At 37.5% G+C, this 22,889-nt stretch overlaps 1 protein-coding gene across 2 annotated transcripts in view; it reads left to right on the forward strand.

Annotated features, from left to right (window-relative positions):
• The window catches only part of UNC13C (unc-13 homolog C), an 869,114-nt gene that overhangs the window by 274,402 nt on the left and 571,823 nt on the right, over nucleotides 1–22,889 (forward strand). For both annotated transcript variants that reach the window (XM_079129872.1, XM_079129871.1), the window contains one exon: nucleotides 19,063–22,297. In XM_079129872.1, the coding sequence (XP_078985998.1) occupies nucleotides 19,312–22,297 (2,986 nt within the window). In that variant the 5' untranslated portion in view covers nucleotides 19,063–19,311. The remainder of the gene's footprint in view (nucleotides 1–19,062; nucleotides 22,298–22,889) is intronic.

Genomic DNA, 22,889 nt, shown 5'->3' on the forward strand with positions numbered 1-22,889 from the left:
CCTTGTATATTTTGTTTCTTTTCTCCTTTGTGGTATGAATTTTCTAGTTCATTCACATCATCTTCAAGCTCTGAAATTCTGCCTTCTGTTTGATCTAGTGTACTTGATAGGCTTTCCATGGATTTTTTAATTTGACTTGAACTTTTAATTTCTAATACTTCTATTTAGTTGATTTTCAAAGTATCTATTTCCTGATTGAATTTTTCACTCATATCCTTTATTGTCTTCCCTAAACCATTCACTTATGTTTCTATATTCTCTTGGAATTTATGATATTTTTCATAATCTTTAATTTGAAAAATTTTGTATGATACTTCATCCACTTTGATATCTTTGGAGTCAGTTGCTAGTAAATTATGAGCCTTAGGAGGAGTAAGAGCAACTACCCTACAAATTCAAGTGTCGTGCTCAATCCCCTCTGTCTTGAAGAAAATGAGAAATGAACAATAACAATAACAATAAATAGCAGTGAACCAGATACAGCAATAAAGTAAAAGCCAGGTACCAACTAAAACATCCTCAACACTTACAATCACAACGATTAGAATGGTGGAGGCAGAAAAATCCTGTTGTTTTAAAGAGAAGATAATGGTGGTAGAAAGGCATAATAAAAATTAGAATATTCAACAAGTGAGAAGAAAAAAAGCAAAAGAAAAGTAGAGAGTGAAAGCTGTGATGAAAGAAAAATAATTTTAAAAGAAAATAAAAACAGAACAAGAAAATTTGAATATTAGAAGGAAAATAATAACCAAGAAAGAATAATAAAAACAAAAAATGATAAAAAAGAATATATATGTGAATATATGTATGAACCAATTGGTAAATACAAAAAAAAAGTCTTAATAAGAAATGAAAGAATTATCTCCACTAAAGTGATCAAAACTGCAGACAAGAGTGACTATTCACTATCCATGCCAATCTGCACTTCTATCCATGTCCTTTTGGGCTATGCACCATTTATAGAGAGCAAGGGATCTCTCATTAACCCTTCCTCTTATTTCATTGCTTGCCAGGCTGCCAGCTCTGTCTAAAGCTGGTTGAAATGGCTCTCAGCTTCCCTGATCACCTCAAGGTAGTGTGGAATGGGAGATACTAGAGTTTACTCTAGACGGATCAGATTAATACACTTCCAAGCCTTGGCTGATACTGAGCTTTGAACAGGACATTCTGTTGATTGACACTGGGTTCTGGATGTGTCAGCTGGAGTCTACTCTTCACAGGTTAGATTGATGAAACCCCAGAGTCCAGCTGACTGCTGAGTGTCTGGGTCTTATTTGCCCTCAGTCCTGAGAATCCTATTTAGAGGGTAGGTCAACCAACTACCCTGGTATGCAGGACACGGCCAGTCCTATACATGCTACCATCCATGACTATGGCCTTTCTAGACCCAGTCCTCACATGTAATCATGCATGCCTGTCTTTAGCTAGTGAACTCAAAGGGAAATGAACTATACTCCCTTCCATATTATGACCTGAATCTCACTGCATGTAATCGTTATGTCTGCCTCAGTAGTGTTCCACCTGGACCACACCTGTCCCCTAGGTATATGCTGGTGGGGACAGCTTGGCAATAATTGCTGCAATATACAGGGTTCCTCCAGTAGCAAGCTCCACCTCACAGCCCTCTACTTGTAAGTTAAGAAACACAGAACACTTCTCAAGTACCAGCCTGTTGCACAGCTCCCAGGCAGCTAAGTTAAGACTACCTTTTTGTTCTACAGCTGTTTCTTAAAATTTATACATTTTATCTGTTTTTCTTTCCCCCCATATTACCCTCCCCTCCTCTGTGCCCTGGCACTGTTACAGCAGACTCAGTGTGGTTGTAGTCTTTCTTGCCCTAAGTCAGAATTTCTGGATCTAAGTCTCTCAACTGTCCAATATTGAACTTCAGTGAATTTTCTCATTCACCCACATTTCTGAGAATCTGTTCTGCTGATTTAATTCTGAGCCTTGAGGGAGCTGGAAAGTATAGCTTACAATGACTTTGCCATCTTGGCTCCTCCAGATTCTCCTTAAGGAGGAAGCTCCTGAAATATACTATATCAGTGACCACCTGCTCCTTAAGGTTTATCCTCCTAGGAGTAGTACTATAATGTGGTGTTTATGAGAAAGGACTCAGAACCAGTCAAATTGGGTTGCAATTCTAGCTGCATGACTTCTTAGCTACGTGGTATTGAGAAGGTAGTGAGCTTTAGTCTCTTCATTTGCAAAATGGAGACTAACAACATAACTTACTGCATAGATAACTATCCAATATTAATGTAGTAACATATGCAGATCCACTCAAGGCAATGTCTGACATACAGTAATCATTAAAAATGAAAAAAAAATTAGTAAACAATTATAAAATAAAAGACTTAATATCATGGTTTGGATTATAATGACTAAAAAAAGAAGATAACAGTGAAGAAACTTTTGTGGAGAAAAGGTCTTGATTTTTCCATTGAATCATTTGAGAACATATTAGGGGATATTTTAGGCAGGGTGAAGAATAAGAATAAAGAAACAATGAAGCAATAAACATAGTACATCCATGGGACCAGAAATGCCCTAGAGTAGAGGGTATATGATCCTCCAACATGGGAAAATGAAAAGAAGGAAATATTTAAGGAAAATTAGATGAAAATCAGTTCATGGGATAGTTGGAATTAGTGGGAAATATTACTTCAGGGGTTTAGTAAATTATTGGAATATTTGATGTCTAAGGTAAGAAGTGTTTAAATTATTTTTTTCTTTTTTTTCCTTTTGATTCATTTTACACAAATGGGGTACAACTTTCATTTCTATGGTTGTATGTGAAGTAGAGTCACACCATTTGCATAATCATACATGTACACAGGGTAATGATGTTTGTCTCATTCTCTTATCTTTCCTTCCTCCCACCTCTCATTTTCCTCTATACAATTCATCCTTTCTTCATTCTTGCTTCCCCCCACACCCCGCATTGTGTATCATCATCCACTTTTCAGAGAAATCATTTGGCCTTTGATTTTTTGGGATTGACTTATTTCACTTAGCATGATACTCTACAACTCCATCCATTTCCCTGCAAATGCCATAATTTTATTCTTCTTTATGGCCAAATAATATTCCATTGTGAATATATACCAGTTTCCTTGTCCATTCATCTATTGAAGGGCATGTAGGTTGTTTCCACAATTTAGCTATTGTGAATTGAGCTGCTATAAACATGGATGTGGCTGTGTCACTGTAATATGCTGATTTTAAGACCTTTGGGTATAGAACAAGGAGTAGGATAGCTGGGTCAAGTGGTAGTTTCATTCCAAGTAGTCTAAGGAATCTCCATACTGCTTTCCAGAGTCACTGCACAAATTTGCAACCCCACCAACAATATATGAGTGCACTTTTTCCCCACATCCTTGCCAATACCCATTGTTGCTTGTATTCTTGATAATAACCATTCTAATTGGTGAGATGAAATCTTAGGGTAGTTTTGATTTACATTTCTCTTATTACTAAAGATGATGAACATTTTTTTTTTCATGTATCAGTTAATTGCCTGTAGATCTTCTGTGAAGTGTCTGCTCATTTCCTTAGCCCATTTATTGATTGGGTTATTTGTATTCTTGGTGTAAAGTTGTGTGAGTTCTTTATAGATCCCGGAGATTGGTGCTCTATTTGAAGTGTGTGTGGCAAAGATTTTCTCCCACTGTCAGCCCTCTGTTCACATTGTTGTTTCCGTTGCTGAGAAAAAGCTTTTAAGTTTGAATCTATCCCAATTATTGATTTTTGCTTTTATTTCTTGTGCTTTGGGAATCACAAATTCAATCCAATTCCATTTAAAACGTCAATGAAGAACTCAGGATTCAAGAAGGGGAGGTATTGAGAGACTTGGACCAACATAGAGCTGCAGGGTGAGTCTCTTCCACAGGGTGAAGCTCGGCCCGGGCGGCAGGCCCGGACAGGGGCAGATTCTCAGAGCAGGGCAGGGGAGTGAGTCTTCCCCAAGCAGCCCTGCTCTCTCGGGCGGCAGGTGCGATCCACAGCCAGCTTCTAGGAGCAGGCCCACCCAGTGAGAGCTTTTCCGTACAGAGCCAACCCCAAGCCCTGAACCCAGCAGTGGGCCCTGGCCCGCACGCAGCTACTGGGACCAAGGCTGGACAGGGAGAGGCTTTCCCCTAGCAGCCTGGCTCCCTCAGGCAGGGGCAGGCCCTGTCTATAGTCAGCTTCTAGGAGCAGGATTGCCCAGTGAGAGGATTTCTACGCAGAACCAGCGCCCAGCCCTGGACCCAGTAGCAGGCTAGGGGCAGCTTTCTTCGGAAGCACTGCATTATCAAGTTACTCCAAGACTTCAGGCTACTGAAGGCTTGGGAGGGATATACTGGAAATCTACAGGGACACTGTAAGCCAATAGAGGAAATCTGCAATATCTCAGAGTCCCACTGACATCTGACCAATATGAGAAAACAAGGGAAGAAAATGTCCCAAACAAATCTACATACTATGTCAATAAAACCCAATGACAGCACAGCAGAAAAAAATTCAGAAAGGGAGTTCAGAATGTACAAAATTACAATCAGGGAAGCAAACGAGGAGATGAAAGAGCAAATTCAGGCATTAAATGATCGCACCAATCAACAGTTAAAAGAGCAAATACATGAAGCAAATGATCATTTCAATTAAGAGTTAGAGATACTGAAAAACAAACAAACAGAAATCCTTGAAATGAAGGAAACAATAAACCAAGTTAAAAACTCCATAGAAAGCATAACCAATAGGATAGAACACCTGGAAGACAGAACCTCAGACATTGAAGACAAAAAATCTAATCTTGAAAACAAAATTGACCGAACAGAGAAGATGGTAAGAAATCATGAACAGAATCTCCAAGAACTATGGGATATCATGAAAAGGCCAGATTTAAGAATTATTGGGATTGAGGAAGGCACAGAGAAACAAACCAAAGGAATGAACAATCTATTCAATTAAATAATATCAGAAAATTTCCCAAATCTGAAGAATGAAATGGAAAACCAAGTACAAGAGGCTTATAGGACTCCAAATATACAAAATTACAACAGAACCCAAACCAAGGCACATTATTATGAAAATACCTAACATACAAAATAAAGACAGAATTTTAAAAGCCGCGAGAGAAAAGAATCAAATTACATCCAGGGGGAAAACCAATAAGAATATCAGCAGATTTTTCCAGACCCTAAAAGCTAGAAGGGGCTGGAACAACATTTACCAAACCCTGAAAGAAAACAGATGCCAACCAAGAATCTTAAACCCTGCAAAACTTACTTTCAGATTTGATGATGAAATATAATCCTTCCAAGATAAACAAAAGCTAAAAGAATTTACAAAACGAAAGCTGGCATTACAGAATATTCTCAGCAAAATATTCCATGAGGAAGAGATGAAAAACCATGATGCAAATCAGCAACGGGAGGAACTAGCCTAAAGGAACAGCCAAATAAAGGAGAAACCGAGTCGTGCCAAAAAACAAAAATGAGTCAAATGACTGGGAATACAAATCATATCACAATAATAACTGTGAATGCTAATGGCCTAAACTCATCAATCAAAAGACATAGACTGGCAGATTTGATTCAAAAGAAAACTCCAACAATATGCTACCTGCAAGAGACATATCTCATAGAAAGAGATACCCACAGACTAAAGGTGAAAGGATGGGAAAAAATATACCATGCACATGGACACAGCAAAAAAGCTGGAATATCCATCCTCATTTCAGATAATGTGGACATGAAGCCAAAACCAGTCAGAAGGGATAAAGAAGGACATTACATACTGCTTAAGGGAAGCATAAATCACACATAACAATCATACATATCTATGCCCTGAACATTGGCTCATCCATGTATGTCAAACAAATCCTTCTCAATTCCAGAAATCAAGTAGACCACAACACAAAAATACTAGGCAATTTTAACACACCTCTCTCACCACTGGATAGATCTTCCAAACAAAAATTGAATAAAAGAAACCATAGATCACAATAACACAATCAACAATTTAGACTTAACGGACATATATAGAATATACCATCCAACAAAGAACGAATACACTTTCTTCTCAGCAGCACATGGATCCTTCTCTAAAATAGACCATATTTTATGCCACAAAGCTACTGTTAGCAAATACAAGAAGATAGAGATACTACCTTGTACTCTATCAGATCATAATGGATTGAAATTAGAAATAAATGACAGAATAAAAAACAGAATCTTCTCCAATAACTGGAGATTAAATAATATGCTATTATATGATGAATGGATAACAGAAGACATCAGGAGGGAAATAAAAAAATTCTTAGAAGTAAACGAGAACAAGGACACATCATATCAAAATCTCTGGGACACTACGAAAGCAGTACCTAGAGGAAGATGTATTTCATGGGGCATCAACAAAAGAAGTAGAAATGAACAAATAAATGACTTAACACTACAGCTCAAAGCCCTAGAAAAAGAAGAGCAGAGCAACACCAAAAGTAGTAGAAGACAGGAAATAGTTAAAATCAGAGCTGAAATCAACAAAATTGAAACAAAAGAAACAATTGGAAAATTAACAAAATTAAGAGTTGGTTCTTTCAAAAAATTAACAAAATTGATAAACCCTTAGCCACACTAACAAAGAGAAGACGAGAGAAAACCCAAATCACTAAAATTCGGAATGAATAAGGAAATATCACTATAGACACAAGTAAAATACAAAACATAATTAGAAGCTATTTTGAAAATCTATACTCCAACAAAACAGAAAACCTGGAAGACATCAACAAGTTTCTAGAGACATATGAATTACCTAAACTGAATGAGGAGGACATACACAACTTAAATAAATCAATTTCAAACAATGAAATAGAAGAGGTCATCAAAAGCCTACCAACAAAGAAAAGTCCGGGACCAGATGGGTTCTCAGCCGAGTTCTACAAAACCTTTAAAGAAGAGCTCATTCCAATACTTCTCAAAGTATTCCATAAAATAGAAGAGGAGGGAACCCTCCCAAACTCATTCTATGAAGCCAATATCACCCTGATACAAACCAGATAGAGACACATCAAGGAAAGAAAATTTCAGACCAATATCCTTAATGAACATCGATGCAAAAATTCTCAACAAAATTTTAGCAAATCGCATACAAAAATATATTAAAAACATAGTGCACCACGATCAAGTGGGTTTTATCCCAGGGATGCAAGGTTGGTTCAACATCCGGAAATCAATAAATGTCATTCACCATATCAACAGATTAAACGTTAAGAATCACATGATTATTTCAATAGATGCAGAAAAAGCATTCAATAAAATACAGCATCCCTTCATGCTCAAAACACTAGAAAAAATTGGGGTAGTGGGAACATTCCTTAACATTGTAAAGCCCATCTATGCTAAGCCCATGTCCAATATCATTCTAAATGGTGAAAAACTGAAAGCATTCCCCCTAAAAACTGGAACAAGGCTGGGATGCCCTCTTTTACCACTTCTATTCAACATCGTCCTTGTAACTCTAGCCAGAGCAATTAGACAAACCAAAGAAATTAAAGGGATACGAATAGGAAAGTAAGAATTTAAACTATCCCTGTTCACTGATGACATGATTATATATTTAGAGGAACCTGGAAATTCCACCAGAAAACTTTTAGAACTCATAAGTGAATTCAGTAAAGTAGCAGGTTACAAGATCAAAGCTCATAAATCCAATGCATTTTTATACATACGTGATGAATCTTCAGAAAGAGAAGTTAGGAAAACTACCCCATTCACAATAGCCTCGAAAAAAATAAAATACTTGGGAATCAATCTCACAAAAGAGGTGAAAGACCTCTACAATGAGAACTACAGAACACTAAAGAAAGAAATTAAAGAAATCCATAGAAGATGGAAAGATCTCCCATGTTCTTGGATAGGCAGAATTAATATTGTCAAAATGGCCATACTACCAAAAGTGCTATACAGATTCAATACAATTCCAATTAAAATCCCAATGACATACCTTACAGAAATAGAGCAAGCAATTATGAAATTCATCTGGAAGAACAAGAAGCCCAGAATAGCTAAAGCAATCCTTAGCAGGAAGAATGAAACAGGGTATTGCAATACCAGATCTTCAACTCTACTATAAAGCAATAGTAACAAAAACAGCATGGTATTGGTACCAAAATAGACAGGTAGATCAATGGTACACAATAGAAGACATTGACACAAACCCAAATAAATACAATTTTCTCATACTAGACTAAGGGGCCAAAAATATGCAGTGGAGAAAAGATAGCCTCTTCAACAAATGGTCCTGGGAGAATTGGAAATCTATATGCAACAGAATGAAACTAAACCCATATCTCTCACCATGCACGAAACTCAACTCAAAATGGATCAAGGACCTCGGAATCAGACCAGAGACCCTTCATCTTATAGAAGAAAAAGTAGTTCCAAATCTTTAACATGTAGGCTTAGGATCAGACTTCCTTAACAGGACTCCCATAGCACAAGAAATAAAAGCAAGAATCAAGAACTGGGATAGATGCAAACTAAAAACCTTTCTCTCAGCAAAGGAAACTATCAGTAGAGAGCCTACAGAGTGGGAGAAAATCTTTGCCATTCATACTTCAGATAGAGCACTAATTTCCAGAATATATAAAGAACTCAAAAAATACTACAGCAAGAATACAAATAATGAAATCTACAAATGGCTAAGGAAATGAACAGACACTTCACAGAAGAAGATGTATAAGCAATCAACAGATATATAAAAAAGTGTTTAACTTCTCTAGTAATACGAGAAATGCAAATCAAAACTACCCTAAGATTCCATCTCACCCCAATTAGAATGGCGATTATCAAGAACACAAGCAACAATAGGTGTTGGTAAGGATGTGGGGAAAAAGGTACACTCATACATTGCTGATGGGGTTGCGAATTAGTGCAGCCACTCTGGAAAGCAGTATGGAGTTTCCTCAGAAAGCTTGGAATGGAACCACCATTTGACCCAGCTATCCCACTCCTTGGCCTATACCCAAAGGACTTAAAATCAGCATAGTACAGAGATACAGCCATATCAATGTTCATAGGTGCTCAATTCACAATAGCCAGATTGTGGAACCAACCTAGATGTCCTTCAATTGATGAATGGATAAAGAAACTGTGGCATATATATATATATATATATATATATATATATATATATATATATATATATGTATACAATGTATACATACATACAGTGGAATATTACTCAGCCATAAAAAAATAATAAAATTATGGCATTTGCAATTAAATGGATGAAGTTGGAGAATATCATGCTAATTGAGATAAGCCAATCTTACAAAACTAAATGATGAATGATCTTGCTGATAAGCGGATGTGACACATAATGGGGGGTGGGAGGGGTTAGTGTTGGGGTTAGGGTTAGGTTTAGGGTTAGGGTTAAGGAGCAGGGCAAGAATGGAGGAAGGAAAGACTGTATAGAGGGAAAAGAGGGGTGGGAGGTTGGGGGTAGGGAAAAAAATAACAGAATGAATCAAACAACATTACCCTATGTATATTTATGATTACACAAGTGGTATGCCTTTACTCCATGTACAGAGAAACAACATGTATTCCATTTGTTTACAATAAGAAGAAAGAAAGAAAAGAAAAAAAAACCTCAATGATAGAATTTCTCATTGAATACAGAAAGCAATCATAAAATTCATTTGGGAGAATAAGAGACCCAGAATAGTTAAAGCAATCCTTAGCAAGAAGAGTGAAGCAGGTCGTATCACAATACCAAACCTTAAACTATACTACAGAGTAATAGTAACAAAAACAGCATGGTGTTGATACCAAAGTAGGTAGACCAGTGGTACAGAATAGAGTACACAGAGACAAACCCACATAAATACAGTTACTCATACTAATCAAAGGTGCCAGAAACATACAATGGAGAAAACATAGCCTGTTCAACAAATGGTGCTGGGAAAACTGGAAATCCATATGCAGCAAAATTAAACTCTCTCACCCTGTACAAAACTCAACTCAAAATGGACTCAGGACCTAGGAATTAGACCAGAGACCCTGCACCAAAAAGAAGAAAAAGTAGGTCCAAATCTTCATCATGTCAGCATAGGAACAGACTGTCTTAACATTACTCCCAAAGCACAAGAAGTGTTTGAATTATTTTAGTGAAAGAGACTTAGATTCAGGAGAGTCAGGCGACTCTATTAGTATTTCTTAGACCCGGCGTCCTAAGCATAGACAGGAGGTAATGTCCTTATGATGTTTCCATGAAGATTATATGAACTGATGGATGCAAGAGTACTTTGTAGATTCTAATGTGCTGTAGAAGCATTAGTGATGTCAGTGTTCATTCTTAAACCAATGTAGCAGCATTAGAAGTAAGACTATATGTAGGTCATAGTTTTAAAAATCCAGAAACTACCTTATTAGCAAGAATGAACAGTCATTTGGCCCTGATTCCACATTAAATGTATCTTTGTTTCCTTAAGAAATCTGTTAGCTTAGGATAAGTCTTTTAAAAACGTCTTGGTTTGATCATTTTTGTTGAAGTATTTAATAGGTATTTACCTGGTATCTTTATTTAAAATAAATCAAAAAACTAATAGTTTCCTTCAGCATTATTTCATGTGTTACTGCGTGTGTTAGCCAACTTTCTGTTACAATAACAAAATATCTGACTAATTAATTTATGAAAAGCCTGGGTCATTTGGGTTTGGATGCTCCAGTCTGATTGAGTGACCCCCTTTGCCTTGGGCCTCTGATGATGAAGCATATTATGGCAGGAGTGTGTGGTGGAATAAATCCCCTCACCACATGACTAGGAAGCAAGGAAAGAGGAAGAGACCAGTGTCCCACAGTCCTCATCAAGAGCATGTCCCTAATGATCTAAAGACTCCCAGTAGACCCCACCTATTAAAGGTCCCACCACTTCCCAGTGGCACCACTTTGGGGACCAAATCTATAACACATGGACCTTTGAGGGACATTTATACAAACCTTAGCTGTATTCATTTTCATTGCCACAGTCATCCTTGTGATCATCAGTCACATTTTATACATCATCTTTTTACCCTTTTATATGTAAAAGACATATAAAACAGGTATAAATTTTCAGTGACCCAGTAAAGACATTTTAGAAGTTTCTTTTTAAAACTTGATCTTTATTATCAGCTTACTCAACATCTGTGTCACCTCCATTTGTTCTTTCTCATCAGTGCCTGTAGCTTATGGCACTGGATATGGGTATGGCTGGCTTGCTCTTCCATCTCCAGCTACTCTTCTTTTCACCTTTGCTGTGCCTGCAGGACCCTGCTGATAAAGTCACCTGGCCAACATCATGGTCAGTACTGCTTTCCCTCTGGTCCTTTCTTGCTCACATGCACCTTCTCTGCACAGTTAGGTTTTTTTTTCCCTTCTCTGTTCCAACAACTCTGCCTTCCCATCTGATGAAAAGTGTCTTTGAGTCAACTATTTTCCAAATCACCAAGAATTTACTATTAAACAGATATTTGGTGAAACTTATTTATGTAACACTCATATTTAATTTTGGAATAAATTATTTTAAGTCAGCAATCGTAATATGTAGTTTAAGACATTTTCCTAGTGATGAGCTACTACGGAAATAAGAATCAGGGGCTTTCTTTCTGTGTTCTGTGGAAAATGCATTACAATCCTAAATGCAGTGCAGGATGCTTAACATAAACTTAGTGCAACTGAAGGAGTAGTTAAGCATGAAGATACCCTACTATCCTATTATGTTAGGATTAAGCAGATAATACAGAAAGAAACTCAGGTGGTAAGTGTAAGGTTCCTATGCCAAGGACAGAAACCCAGGAAGTCAGAGTCAGGGCCCTTGAGACAAGCATCACATTCAAGTCCAGAGGGCAGGACCTAGGGAGGTGGGCTTGCTGGTCTGCATGATGGCAGGTCTTGTCTCTTTGTCTTGAAAATTTACTTCTAATTACTTTGCCCACCTATTTCAATGCATTTGATAAGGAACATGGAATCGCTTATTGATCTGAAAGTGCTTTAACTGAATTCTGGTAGTGATTTTGCAATAAATTGCTGACTAGTTAAAGGTTAATTAGCTCCTTTAGTCCACTGGGACACCTAGTTTTAAACCTATTAAATAGTTCTTTTACAAATGGATTTGCTAACAAAAATAGAAAAATAAAGATTAATTTACCATTAAATGCTAATACTATTTTCAGAGCTCACATACTTGTAGTCCAAATCTGGGGCTCAGAGTCAAAGAGATGTTGCTTGTTAACTGCATGATGTAAGACAAGTTGCCCAAATCTCAAAACCTCAGCTTCTTTTTCTGGAAAATGAAAATACTTTTTTGATCCAATTATTATGGGAATGAAATGAGGTAAATTTCAGAAAATTACATTAACAATGTTTGGCACAAAGTGAGTAATAATTAAATGTTATTACTAGGGCTTCCCACAATAACATGTTTTAATCTCCTTCAAAGATTTCATTCTAAAAACCTTAATTCTTACTCTGAAATTTCCCTACTGAATGCAATGTGTGGTTGTGTAATTAAAGTTAACACAACTGGGGAGTGGGTATGACTTTTGAACTCAAGTGGTTGCTAAGTAGAGGTTGCTATCCGGGTGCGCTGGTCCTCTCCATGCCCCCTAGCCATACTACTCCTATTATATAATTTTGCTGTGATATGAGCTCTTTCCTTTTAAAAAAACATGAACTGCAGAGAGAAGAGTAAGTATGTGGGTTTGCATGGGTGGTGTAAGAACATATGTCAATCATCACTGGTAATATTCACTTTACATACAAAGTGAAACACTTCAGAGACTCCAGGACCAAGGACCAAGCTGTGTTTTTACTTTATTTATATGTATGGTTTTAGGCCATGTCCCATTTATCTCTTTGAATCCATTGTCTACTTATCCTACTAACAGGCATAATAATGTCTTATTCAGGGTTTCCATGAGGATTATTGGGATAGTTGTTTCTGTAGTATAGTAGGTGTACATTAAATGTCAGATTCCTTCACTATCCCAGTCAATTGTCTGAAAGAAGTACCACAGTTGGGACATTGTTTCACTATTCCTTTTCCTAAGGCAGCTGTGTTTTTATGATGGGATTATAGCACACACACACACACACACACACACACACACATACACACACACACACAACCCACCCTGTGTTGTCATTTGGATTGGAGGCATCTCCCAAAAGTTCCTGTTTTAAAGGAGGAAGTTTCAGAGGTGAAATGATTAGATTATAAAAGCTGTAACCTAATCATCATAAAAATCAATTAGATGGCTTAGTAATTTGAATGGACTAACTGGGCGATAACTGTAGGCAAGTGGGGCATGGCTGGAGAAAGTAGGTCACTGGCAGTGTGTCCTTAGAGATTAAGTCTTCTCCCCCTGACTCCTCTTTCAAACATACTCTTTCTCTGCTTCCTGTCTTCCCTGAACTGAGCAGTTTTCTTCCACCATAGCCTTCTGCCATGATGTCCTGCCTTATCTCAGACCCAGAGCAATGGAGTTGACTAATTATGGACTGAAATCTCTGAAACCATGAACCCCAAATGAACTTTCCTCCTCTAAACTGTTCTTGTCAAGTATTTTGGTCACATCAATGCAACACGCCCAATAACTGAGAAGGTGAGATTTTAGTATCAGAAATTTGTCACTCACTAAACCATAGAGAGCTAAGGCATTGTTCTTTGTTTTCCAACTGCTTCTCTAGAATGTATGTATTATTCATCTTTCAACTGAGAAGGATTCCTAAATTGCCTTCTGCTTTTCACAGAAAATATCACCCAATTCATCTGTAATTGCTTTTAACTACCCTTGTATCTTTTAACTATCCTTCTTAGTAACAATGATAATGAATATTTGGGGGCTGTACTACATTCTAGATGCTGCTCTAAGAACTTCATGAATGTTAATTCATTTAAACAAATACCCTATGAGGAGATATTCTTCCTGTTCTGATATAATGAATGTACAAGAGAAGGCAGTACAGAATTCAAGTATCCTTCTCAAGATCATATACCTGGGGTGTCTGAGTTAGATTCCCAGTTCAGGTAAGATGGATCTAGGGACCATGCTGAAAGCCAGTAACCATTGAGGTGTCCTCATCAAATGGAAACCCTTAATTTAAAGTTAACATTTTCTTTTTTAAAAATTTAAAAAAAATTTTTATTGTTTATTGTTTTTTAATTTTTACAGACTGCATTTTGATTCACTGTACACAAATGGGGTACAACTTTATGTCTCTATGGTTGTACACAATGTAGATTCACACCATTCATGTAATCATACATGTACGTAGGGTAATGATGTCTCTCTCATTCCACCATCTTTCATAGCCCCACTCCCTTCCCCCTCTCATTTCCTTCTACATAATCTAAAGTTCCACCATTCTTCTCTTACCCCCAACCCTCCCACCCCCATTATGTAACATCATCCACTTTTCAGGGAAAACATTTGGCCTTTGGTTTTTTGGGGGATTGGCTTATTTCACTTTGCATGATATTCTCCAATTCCATCCATTTATCTACAAATGCCATAATATTCTTCTTTATGGCTGAATAATATTCCATTGTGTATATATACCACAGTTTCCTTGTCCCTTCATCTACTGAAGGGCATGTAGGTTGGTTCCACAATCTACGTATTGTGAATTGAGATGTTATAAACATTGATATGGCTGTAGCACTGTAGTATGCTGATTTTAAGTCCTTTGGGTATAAACCAAGGAGTGGGATAACTAGGTCAAAAGGTGGGTCCATTCCAAGTTTTCTGAGGAATCTCCATACTGCTTTCCAGAGTAGCTGCACCAATTTGCAACTCCACCAACCATGTAAATGTGTGCCTCTTTCCCCACATCTACGCCAACACCTATTATTGCTTGTGTTCTTAATAATAGTAATTCTAATTAGAGTAAGATGAAATCTTAGAGTTTTTTTAAAATTTGCATTTCTCTTATTACTAGAGATGTTGAACACTTTCCTCTATTTGTTAATTGCCTATATATCTTCTTCTGTGAAGTGTCTGTCCAGTTCCTTGGCCCATTTATTGATGTGGTTCTTTGTATATTTGGTGTAAAGTTTTGTAAGTTCTTTATAAATTTTGGAGATTATTGCTCTATCTGAAGTGTGTGTGGCAAATATTTTCTCCCACTCTGTAGAATCTATTTTCACATTATTGATTATTTCCTTTGCTGAGAAAAAGCTTTTTAGTTTGTATTTATCACATTCATTGATTCTTGCTTTGATTTCTTGAGCTTTGGGGGTCTTGTTAAGTAAGTCTAGCCCTAAGCCTACATGATGAAGATTTGGACCTACTTTTTCTTCTATTTGGTGCAGTCTCTGGTATAATTCCTAGGCCTTTGATCCATTTTGAGTTGAGTTTTGTGCAGGGTGAGTGACAGGGGTCTAATTTCATTTTACTACATATGGATTTCCAGTTTTTCCAGCATCGTTTGTTGAGCTGGCTAGTTTTTCTCCATTGTATGTTTTTGGCACCTTTGTCTAGTATGAAGTAACTGTATTTATGTGGGTTTGTCTCTGTGTCTTCTATTCTGTACCATTGGTCTTCATGTCTCTTTTGGTGCCAATACCATTTCGTTTTTGTTACTATTGCTCTGTAGTATAGTTTAAGGTCTGGTATTGTGATACCTCCTGCTTCACTCTTCCTGCTCAGGATTGTTTTGGCCAAATTTAAAATTTTCTATATTCTGTTTACACTTTCCCATCCTTTAGTCTCCATCATAGGTATTTTTTGGCCAAAGTAGAAACTCCTCTATCTATGGATATAAATTGAGCATCTGTGTTACTTGCCTTCTGCTTACAGTTCCTACTCTGGGTTTCTTAAGACCCAGTTCAAGATTTTTGGGACCTTTATTGTTTACCTGTTAATTCATGGAATTGTTATTTGTGCACTAATTTATTTGTTTCTACATTAATTCATTTATTCAACAAATACTGTGAGTGTATTATGTGTCAAGCAATGGATATTTAAAGTTAAGTAAAACATGGCCCCTACTCATCAAGAATTTAGTCAGATTGGGAAGGCAGAGGTAAGGTATTTCATGTGACTAATTATTGTGGGCATTACTTTAACCAAATTACATTCAGGATATTGTGGTAGCAAAGAAGTGTTGGAATTTGAAGAGGTCTAATGCTGTCCCATTGCTGCATCCAAGATGCACAGGTATCATATAGATATTCATCACAGCGATATGTGTATGGAAAGGGGAAGGGGAAAGGAATTGGAGGCAGAAGGAAGACCATGGGAAAAGGTACACTGTTGAGACAAAAATATGGTAGTCAGGGAGCTGCTATCACCTGAATCTCACTGGGGCAGGTATGCTTCTGGGAGTGACAGGAAGTGGACTTCTAAGGTAGTGTTTTAAGTAGATGGGTTCATGTATTTTTTAATATATTAATTTTAGAGAAATTTGGTATTTGAAACAAGGGTCAAATTAGCGTTAGGAAGACTATTTAGGACACAATAGTAACAGTCCAGATAAGAAACTATGAAGTTTGAAATTGCTTCAGTAATGGGATGTGACGCAGTCACCTCAGGTGTGGATCTGGATGGATCCTATGGAATCTGAAGTGTGTCCTGGGTAAGTGGATGATTGTGGTAACATTAATAGTGATCAGTAATTCAGGAAAATGACCAAGTTTTAAACAGTTTAATTTTGGGCGACGAGGGAGAAATACTTAGCAAGTAGAGGAAATGTGCTAATTCTTCAATAAAAATTTGAGTGTTCATTAAGTGCGCTGAATTTTTGATGTTTAAAATTTGGGATGTTTGTTACAACATAACTTTTACCTTCAAGAGGACATAGTCCACTGGAGGGAGGCAGATATTGGATTGCAGTACAGAAGAATAGTGACCAATCAATAGGGTCTTTGGAGCATGTGGCTGAGGAGAGCTCAGTATGGGTGGTGGATGAAGTGTGCACTGGGCAAATGATGTTAGAGTTCAAACACAATTTTTACAGAAAAAGAAGGCTGGATATGAATGATATTCTAGTTGAGGGAACATCAAAATTACTGAGGTGTGAGAAAATGTAGGGCCTTTAGGGAGGTCATTCTGTGGCTGGGATGTAGACATATATGCAATTGTGGACAGATGCTTGTGGATTTGGTTTGTTACAGCAGGGCTTCACCTCAGATTCAACTTTCCTGCTCAAACTTTTTCTAACAGTTATTGCCCCAAATAGTAACTCTAAATTAGTAATGCAAGTCAGGAAGTATAGACATGAAAACATCAGAAGCATTAATAGGATTGTCACTTTCATTTAAACAAAAAAGCAAATATGTATTTCTAGGTTTGGGAAACCCAGGATTTTTGATTGAGTGGTTGGTGGAATGCTTTCCTGTCAAAATTGTCTTTAAAACAATTTATTTACCCCATTGTTGTCCCACTTTCCAAAACCTTTTCTTTATAAGCAGCAGTTAAAATGGGCTATAATAAATGTCCTTGGAACTTAATCTGGGAGTCAATTTCATGACATTTGCATTAGTAGAAATCAGGTCCTAGGTTGTAATTGCAAATGAATTGCAAATTGTTGTAGAGAAGAGGAATTACCTTCTGACAGCTTACAAAACCAAGAAAGACACAGGCTTTTTTTTGTCAGCCTCCTTCCCTCCCCCACCTTTCCCCCTCCCTTTCTCATTTACACTCCCCTGTCTCTTGAGAAGCTTGGATCTTAGCCAGAGCATGTGTTCTCCAAGTCCCTGCAGAACCTGATTGAAGTGAAATTGGCAGATTTCCAAGTGGAAGGAGCTGATAAAGAAATTACGTTTTATGCATATAGAAATATGCCACAATGAAATGCATTATTCTGTATAATTATTATGCACTGATAAAAAAGGGTCAGTAGACTCCTAAAACAATTTGTGATTTATGATTTATGCTTTGGTGAATTGGGCAGATGGTTTACCTACCCAAATGCATACTTCAATACCAGCAAGGCTTTTGACTGTTACTTTTATTCTGGGAGTCATTTCAGTGATAAAATATTCAGTTCAAGTCAACAAAACTCTAGTACCTGAAAGGCACTGTACTAGTAAACCAATAAACCTGTAAAAAAATATGAATTTATTTTTTTCTTCGAGAAAGTAGCCATTTTAATGATTATGTAATTGTGCAATTACTTGCATTTCAATACAACAAATTATAGAGTTAACTCTGGTCAACTAGTTCTTGATTACCTGTATGCTTATTTTATCCATAGCACAATTATTTTATATGTGTGATTTGGTACTCCATTTCCTATCATGGCTCTGACCCCCAGCATGGGTTTTCAGCCATCCCGACAAGTTTGAACTGGGATTAGCTGGTTTCTGCTGCCTCAAGTCACCTATTTTTAAAATTTGCACGTATCACCTGTAGTTTCAAGTATATTTTGCTATTGTATTTTTACTATTTTTACGATGCCTAATCTGATGTAACCCAGAAATTTTTTTAAGTCATGATATTCTGTTGAGGAGTTTGGTAGCTATATAAGATCTATTTTCTCTTGGTACTTATTCATCATATGAAGTATGTTTATTTGGGTTACTTTAGTCATTATTTAAGAGATTGCCAACATTAAATAGCTAGAAGAGATTACTTGTGTAAGAAAAAGTCTTTCATACATGAATAATATAAATTTGTTAATTAAAAAAATCTGGGGGAGGGAGAATATACTTAAATTTAAGTCTCTTTGTTTCTGTGAGCAAAAACAATTTTAGGAAAGGAAATAAAGTAGAAATGGCATTACAAAGTTAATATGACTATCTGAATTGTCATTTGAAGTTTTTCTTTTTATTCTTTTTAGCTATGAATTGTCATTCTATTAGCATATTTTTAAGAATAGTCTTTATCGCCTTTTTTTACTACTTCAATTATGCCCACCCATAAGTGATTTAGGAAAAGAAATAAAAATCTCTAAGTAAATTTGTATTTAAATTCAGATTATTCCCTTGACCCCTCTGCAATTTTTCAAGCGTTTTGTGTTATAAATACTTTTGGAAAATTTTGAAAGTGGGATGGAATTTATATATTCATTTTAACATTCCTTTCTTTTCAAACAGTACATGAAGACATGTGGAAATGAGAAAGATTCGGGAACCCCTTCCTCCAGGAATGTCTTTCACAAATGGAGCTTCGCTTCGGGTTTTCACTGGACACTGACCTTGTGGCAGAGCCACAACTGCCTTTCCTGCTATTTCCAGTGATTCACAGAACATTTGAATAGTGATGCTTGCCTTGGCTTTACCGATTTTCATCCTGATACCTTGTTTACTTTGTTGGGGCAGAAAAGCTTGCACTAATTTCTCTCCATGGTGGCTAATCTTATCAAGAGCTTGATTTTATCTTATATACATAAGCTTTGCAAAGGAATGTTTACAAAGAAACTGGGAAATACAACCAAAAAAAAAGAGAATCGTCAGCAAAAAAAGGATCAAGATTTTCTTACTGCTGGCCACACCAAACCCCCCAAATTTTCTAATACCTTGAAAAGCACTGTAAAGAAGATTGCAAAGTGTTCATCCACTCACAACTTATCTACTGAAGAAGACGACGCAAATAAAGACTTTTCCCTCTCACCAACATTCAGTTACCGAGTGGCTATTGCCAATGGCCTGCAAAAGAAAATTAATGTAACTAACAGTGATAATGAGGATCTATTTCAAGAGCTATCTTCAGTTGAGAGCTCTTACTCAGAATCATTAAATGAACTAAGGAGTAGTACAGAAAACCAGGTACAGTCAGCACACACCATGCCAGTTAGACGCAATAGGAAGAGCTCGAGCAGCCTTGCACCCTCTGAGGGCAGTTCTGATGGGGAGCGCACCCTGCATAGCTTAAAACTGGGGGCTTTACGAAAGCTGAGGAAATGGAAAAAAAGTCAAGAATGCGTCTCCTCAGATTCAGAGTTGAGCACCATGAAGAAGTCCTGGGGAATAAGAAGCAAATCTTTAGACAGAACTGTCCGAAACCCAAAGACAAATGCTCTAGAGCCGGGGTTCAGTTCCTCTGGCTGCATCAGCCAAACACATGATGTCATGGAAATGATCTTTAAGGAACTTCAGGGAATAAGTCAGATTGAAACAGAACTTTCTGAACTACGAGGGCATGTCAATGCTCTCAAGCACTCCATCGATGAGATCTCTAGCAGTGTGGAGGTTGTGCAAAGTGAAATCGAGCAGCTCCGTACAGGGTTTGTCCAGTCTCGGAGGGAAACCAGAGACATCCATGATTATATTAAACACTTAGGTCATATGGGTAGCAAAGCAAGCCTGAGATTTTTAAATGTGCCTGAAGAAAAATTTGAATATACTGAAAGTGTGGTGTACCAAATTCTAATAGATAAAATGGGTTTCTCAGATGCACCAAATGCTATTAAAATTGAATTTGCTCAAAGGATAGGACACCAAAGGGACTGCCCAAATGCAAAACCTCGACCCATACTTGTGTACTTTGAAACCCCTCAACAAAGGGATTCTGTCTTAAAAAAATCATATAAACTCAAGGGAACAGGCATTGGAATCTCAACAGATATTTTGACTTATGATATCAGAGAAAGAAAAGAGAAAGGAATTCCATCTTCCCAGACATATGAGAGCATGGATATGAAGTTATCTACTCCAGAGCCCAAAACCAAAAAGAACAATTGGCAGTCACCTGATGACAGTGATGGAGAGCTGGAATCTGACCTCAATAGAAACAGTTATGCTGTGCTTTCTAAACCAGAGTTTCCAACAAAAGGAAGTACTTCCAAGTCAAAATCACACAGTGCCAGATCTAAGAATAAAACTGCTAATAGCAGCAGAAGTTCAAATAAATCAGATTATGATAAAATTCCCTCACAATTGCCAGAATCAAATAACTTGGAAAAGCAAACCACAACCCAATATGCAGATGCAACGCCTCTCTGGCATTCACAGAGTGATTTTTTTACTGCTAAACTTAGTCGTTCTGAGTCAGATTTTTCCAAATTGTGTCAGTCTTACTCGGAAGATTTTTCAGAAAATCAGTATTTTACTAGAACTAATGGGAGCTCCCTCCTGTCATCTTCAGACCGGGAGCTTTGGCAGAGAAAACAGGAGGGTGTACCTACCTTGTATGACAGTCCTCAGGACCAGCGTTTGAATGAGAGTGCTCAAGGTGTCCAAGTACAGAGTGAAATTGAGAACACAGAAACTGTGGATAGTGGAATGAGTAATAGCATGGTGTGTCCATCTGGAGACCAAAGTCATTACAGTGATTCTCAGCTCTCTTTACATGAGGATCTTTCCCCATGGAAGGAATGGAATCAAGTAGAGCAAGGAGCTGATTTAGGTTTAGACTCATCCACCCAGGAAGCTTTTGATTATGACACAAACAGTTTATCTGACCAACAGCTGGATGTCTTCAATAAAGACCTAGAAGACTTGGGAAAATGCCACAGTGACGTTCAAGATGACTCTGAAAGCTTTGATTTAACCCAAGATGACAACTCTTCTCCGTGCCCTGGCTTAGATAATGAACCACAAGGCCAGTGGGTTGGCCAATATGATTCGTATCAGGAAACTAATTCCAATGAGCTGTACCAAAACCAAAGCCAGTTGCCCATGATGTATCGAAGTCAAAGTGAACTACAAAGTGATGATTCAGAGGATGCCCCACCCAAATCTTGGCATAGTCGATTAAGCATTGACCTTTCTGATAAGACTTTCAGCTTCCCAAAATTTGGATCTACACTACAGAGAGCTAAATCAGCCTTGGAAGTAGTATGGAACAAAAGCACACAGAGTCTTAGTGGGTATGAGGACAGTGGCTCTTCTTTAATGGGAAGATTTCGTACGTTATCTCAATCAACTGCCAATGAATCTAGTACCACCCTTGACTCTGATGTCTACACAGAGCCCTATTACTACAAAGCAGAGGATGAGGAGGACTACAGTGAACCAGTGGCTGATAATGAAACAGATTATGTCGAAGTCATGGAACAAGTCCTTGCTAAGCTAGAAAACAGGACTAGTGTTACTGAAACAGATGAACAAATGCAGGAATATGATCACCCTTCATATGAAACACCCTATGAAACCCCACAAGACGAGGGTTATGATGGGCAGGCAGATGATGTGGTTAGTGAAGGAGAACTGGAACCCTTACATGACCCAGCATCTGAAATGGAAATAAGGGAAGATGAAAACCAAAACATCCCTGAGCAGCCGGTGGAAATCACAAAACCAAAAAGAATCCGTCCTTCTTTCAAAGAGGCAGCTTTAAGGGCCTATAAGAAACAAATGGCAGAGTTGGAAGAGAAGATCTTGGCTGGAGGTACTCATGTTTAAATGCTACTTTATGAATTAATAGTGTTTTGCCATTGAGTGTTGCTGTTTAGAGCGTGGTCTGTTTACCTGGATGAAGAGTGTACTTGTGATGAATTTGCATGTCTTTTTTGAGAAGGATTGGATTTCATGCAACTAACTCTCTCAGCAAGTTGGGTTTGATAATCTAAAGTAAAAACATATTTCAAATAGATCAGATTAAAAGGGCTCCAAATTTAACCCTACTCATTGGAGTATGATTCTTCTGCTAGGCACAAACCCCATTTCATATTAACCGAGTGTGGTATCAGTTGTCAAGAAAATGAGGAGTGAAATGAAAGGATAGCCCCTTAAGACAACAGCTGGATGTCTACTCCTTGGTTCCATTAGGCTTATAGGGATGGGGAGAAAGGTGCAGTTAATCTTTAAAAAAAATTGAGAAGACGAACTCTCTGACTTAACCACTCCTCCCATCCAACTCACCATTTGGAGCCTGATGATAGGAAAAGTTGGGTTTCCACTGTCAATCTTAGCCAGTCCCACCAGAAACTTCCTTACCATCTGCTGATGCAGCTGAGGGAGGACAAGAAAGCCAAAGCCCC

This window comes from Sciurus vulgaris (assembly GCF_902686455.1).
Source record: "Sciurus vulgaris genome assembly, chromosome: 2".
NCBI lineage: Eukaryota > Metazoa > Chordata > Mammalia > Rodentia > Sciuridae > Sciurus > Sciurus vulgaris.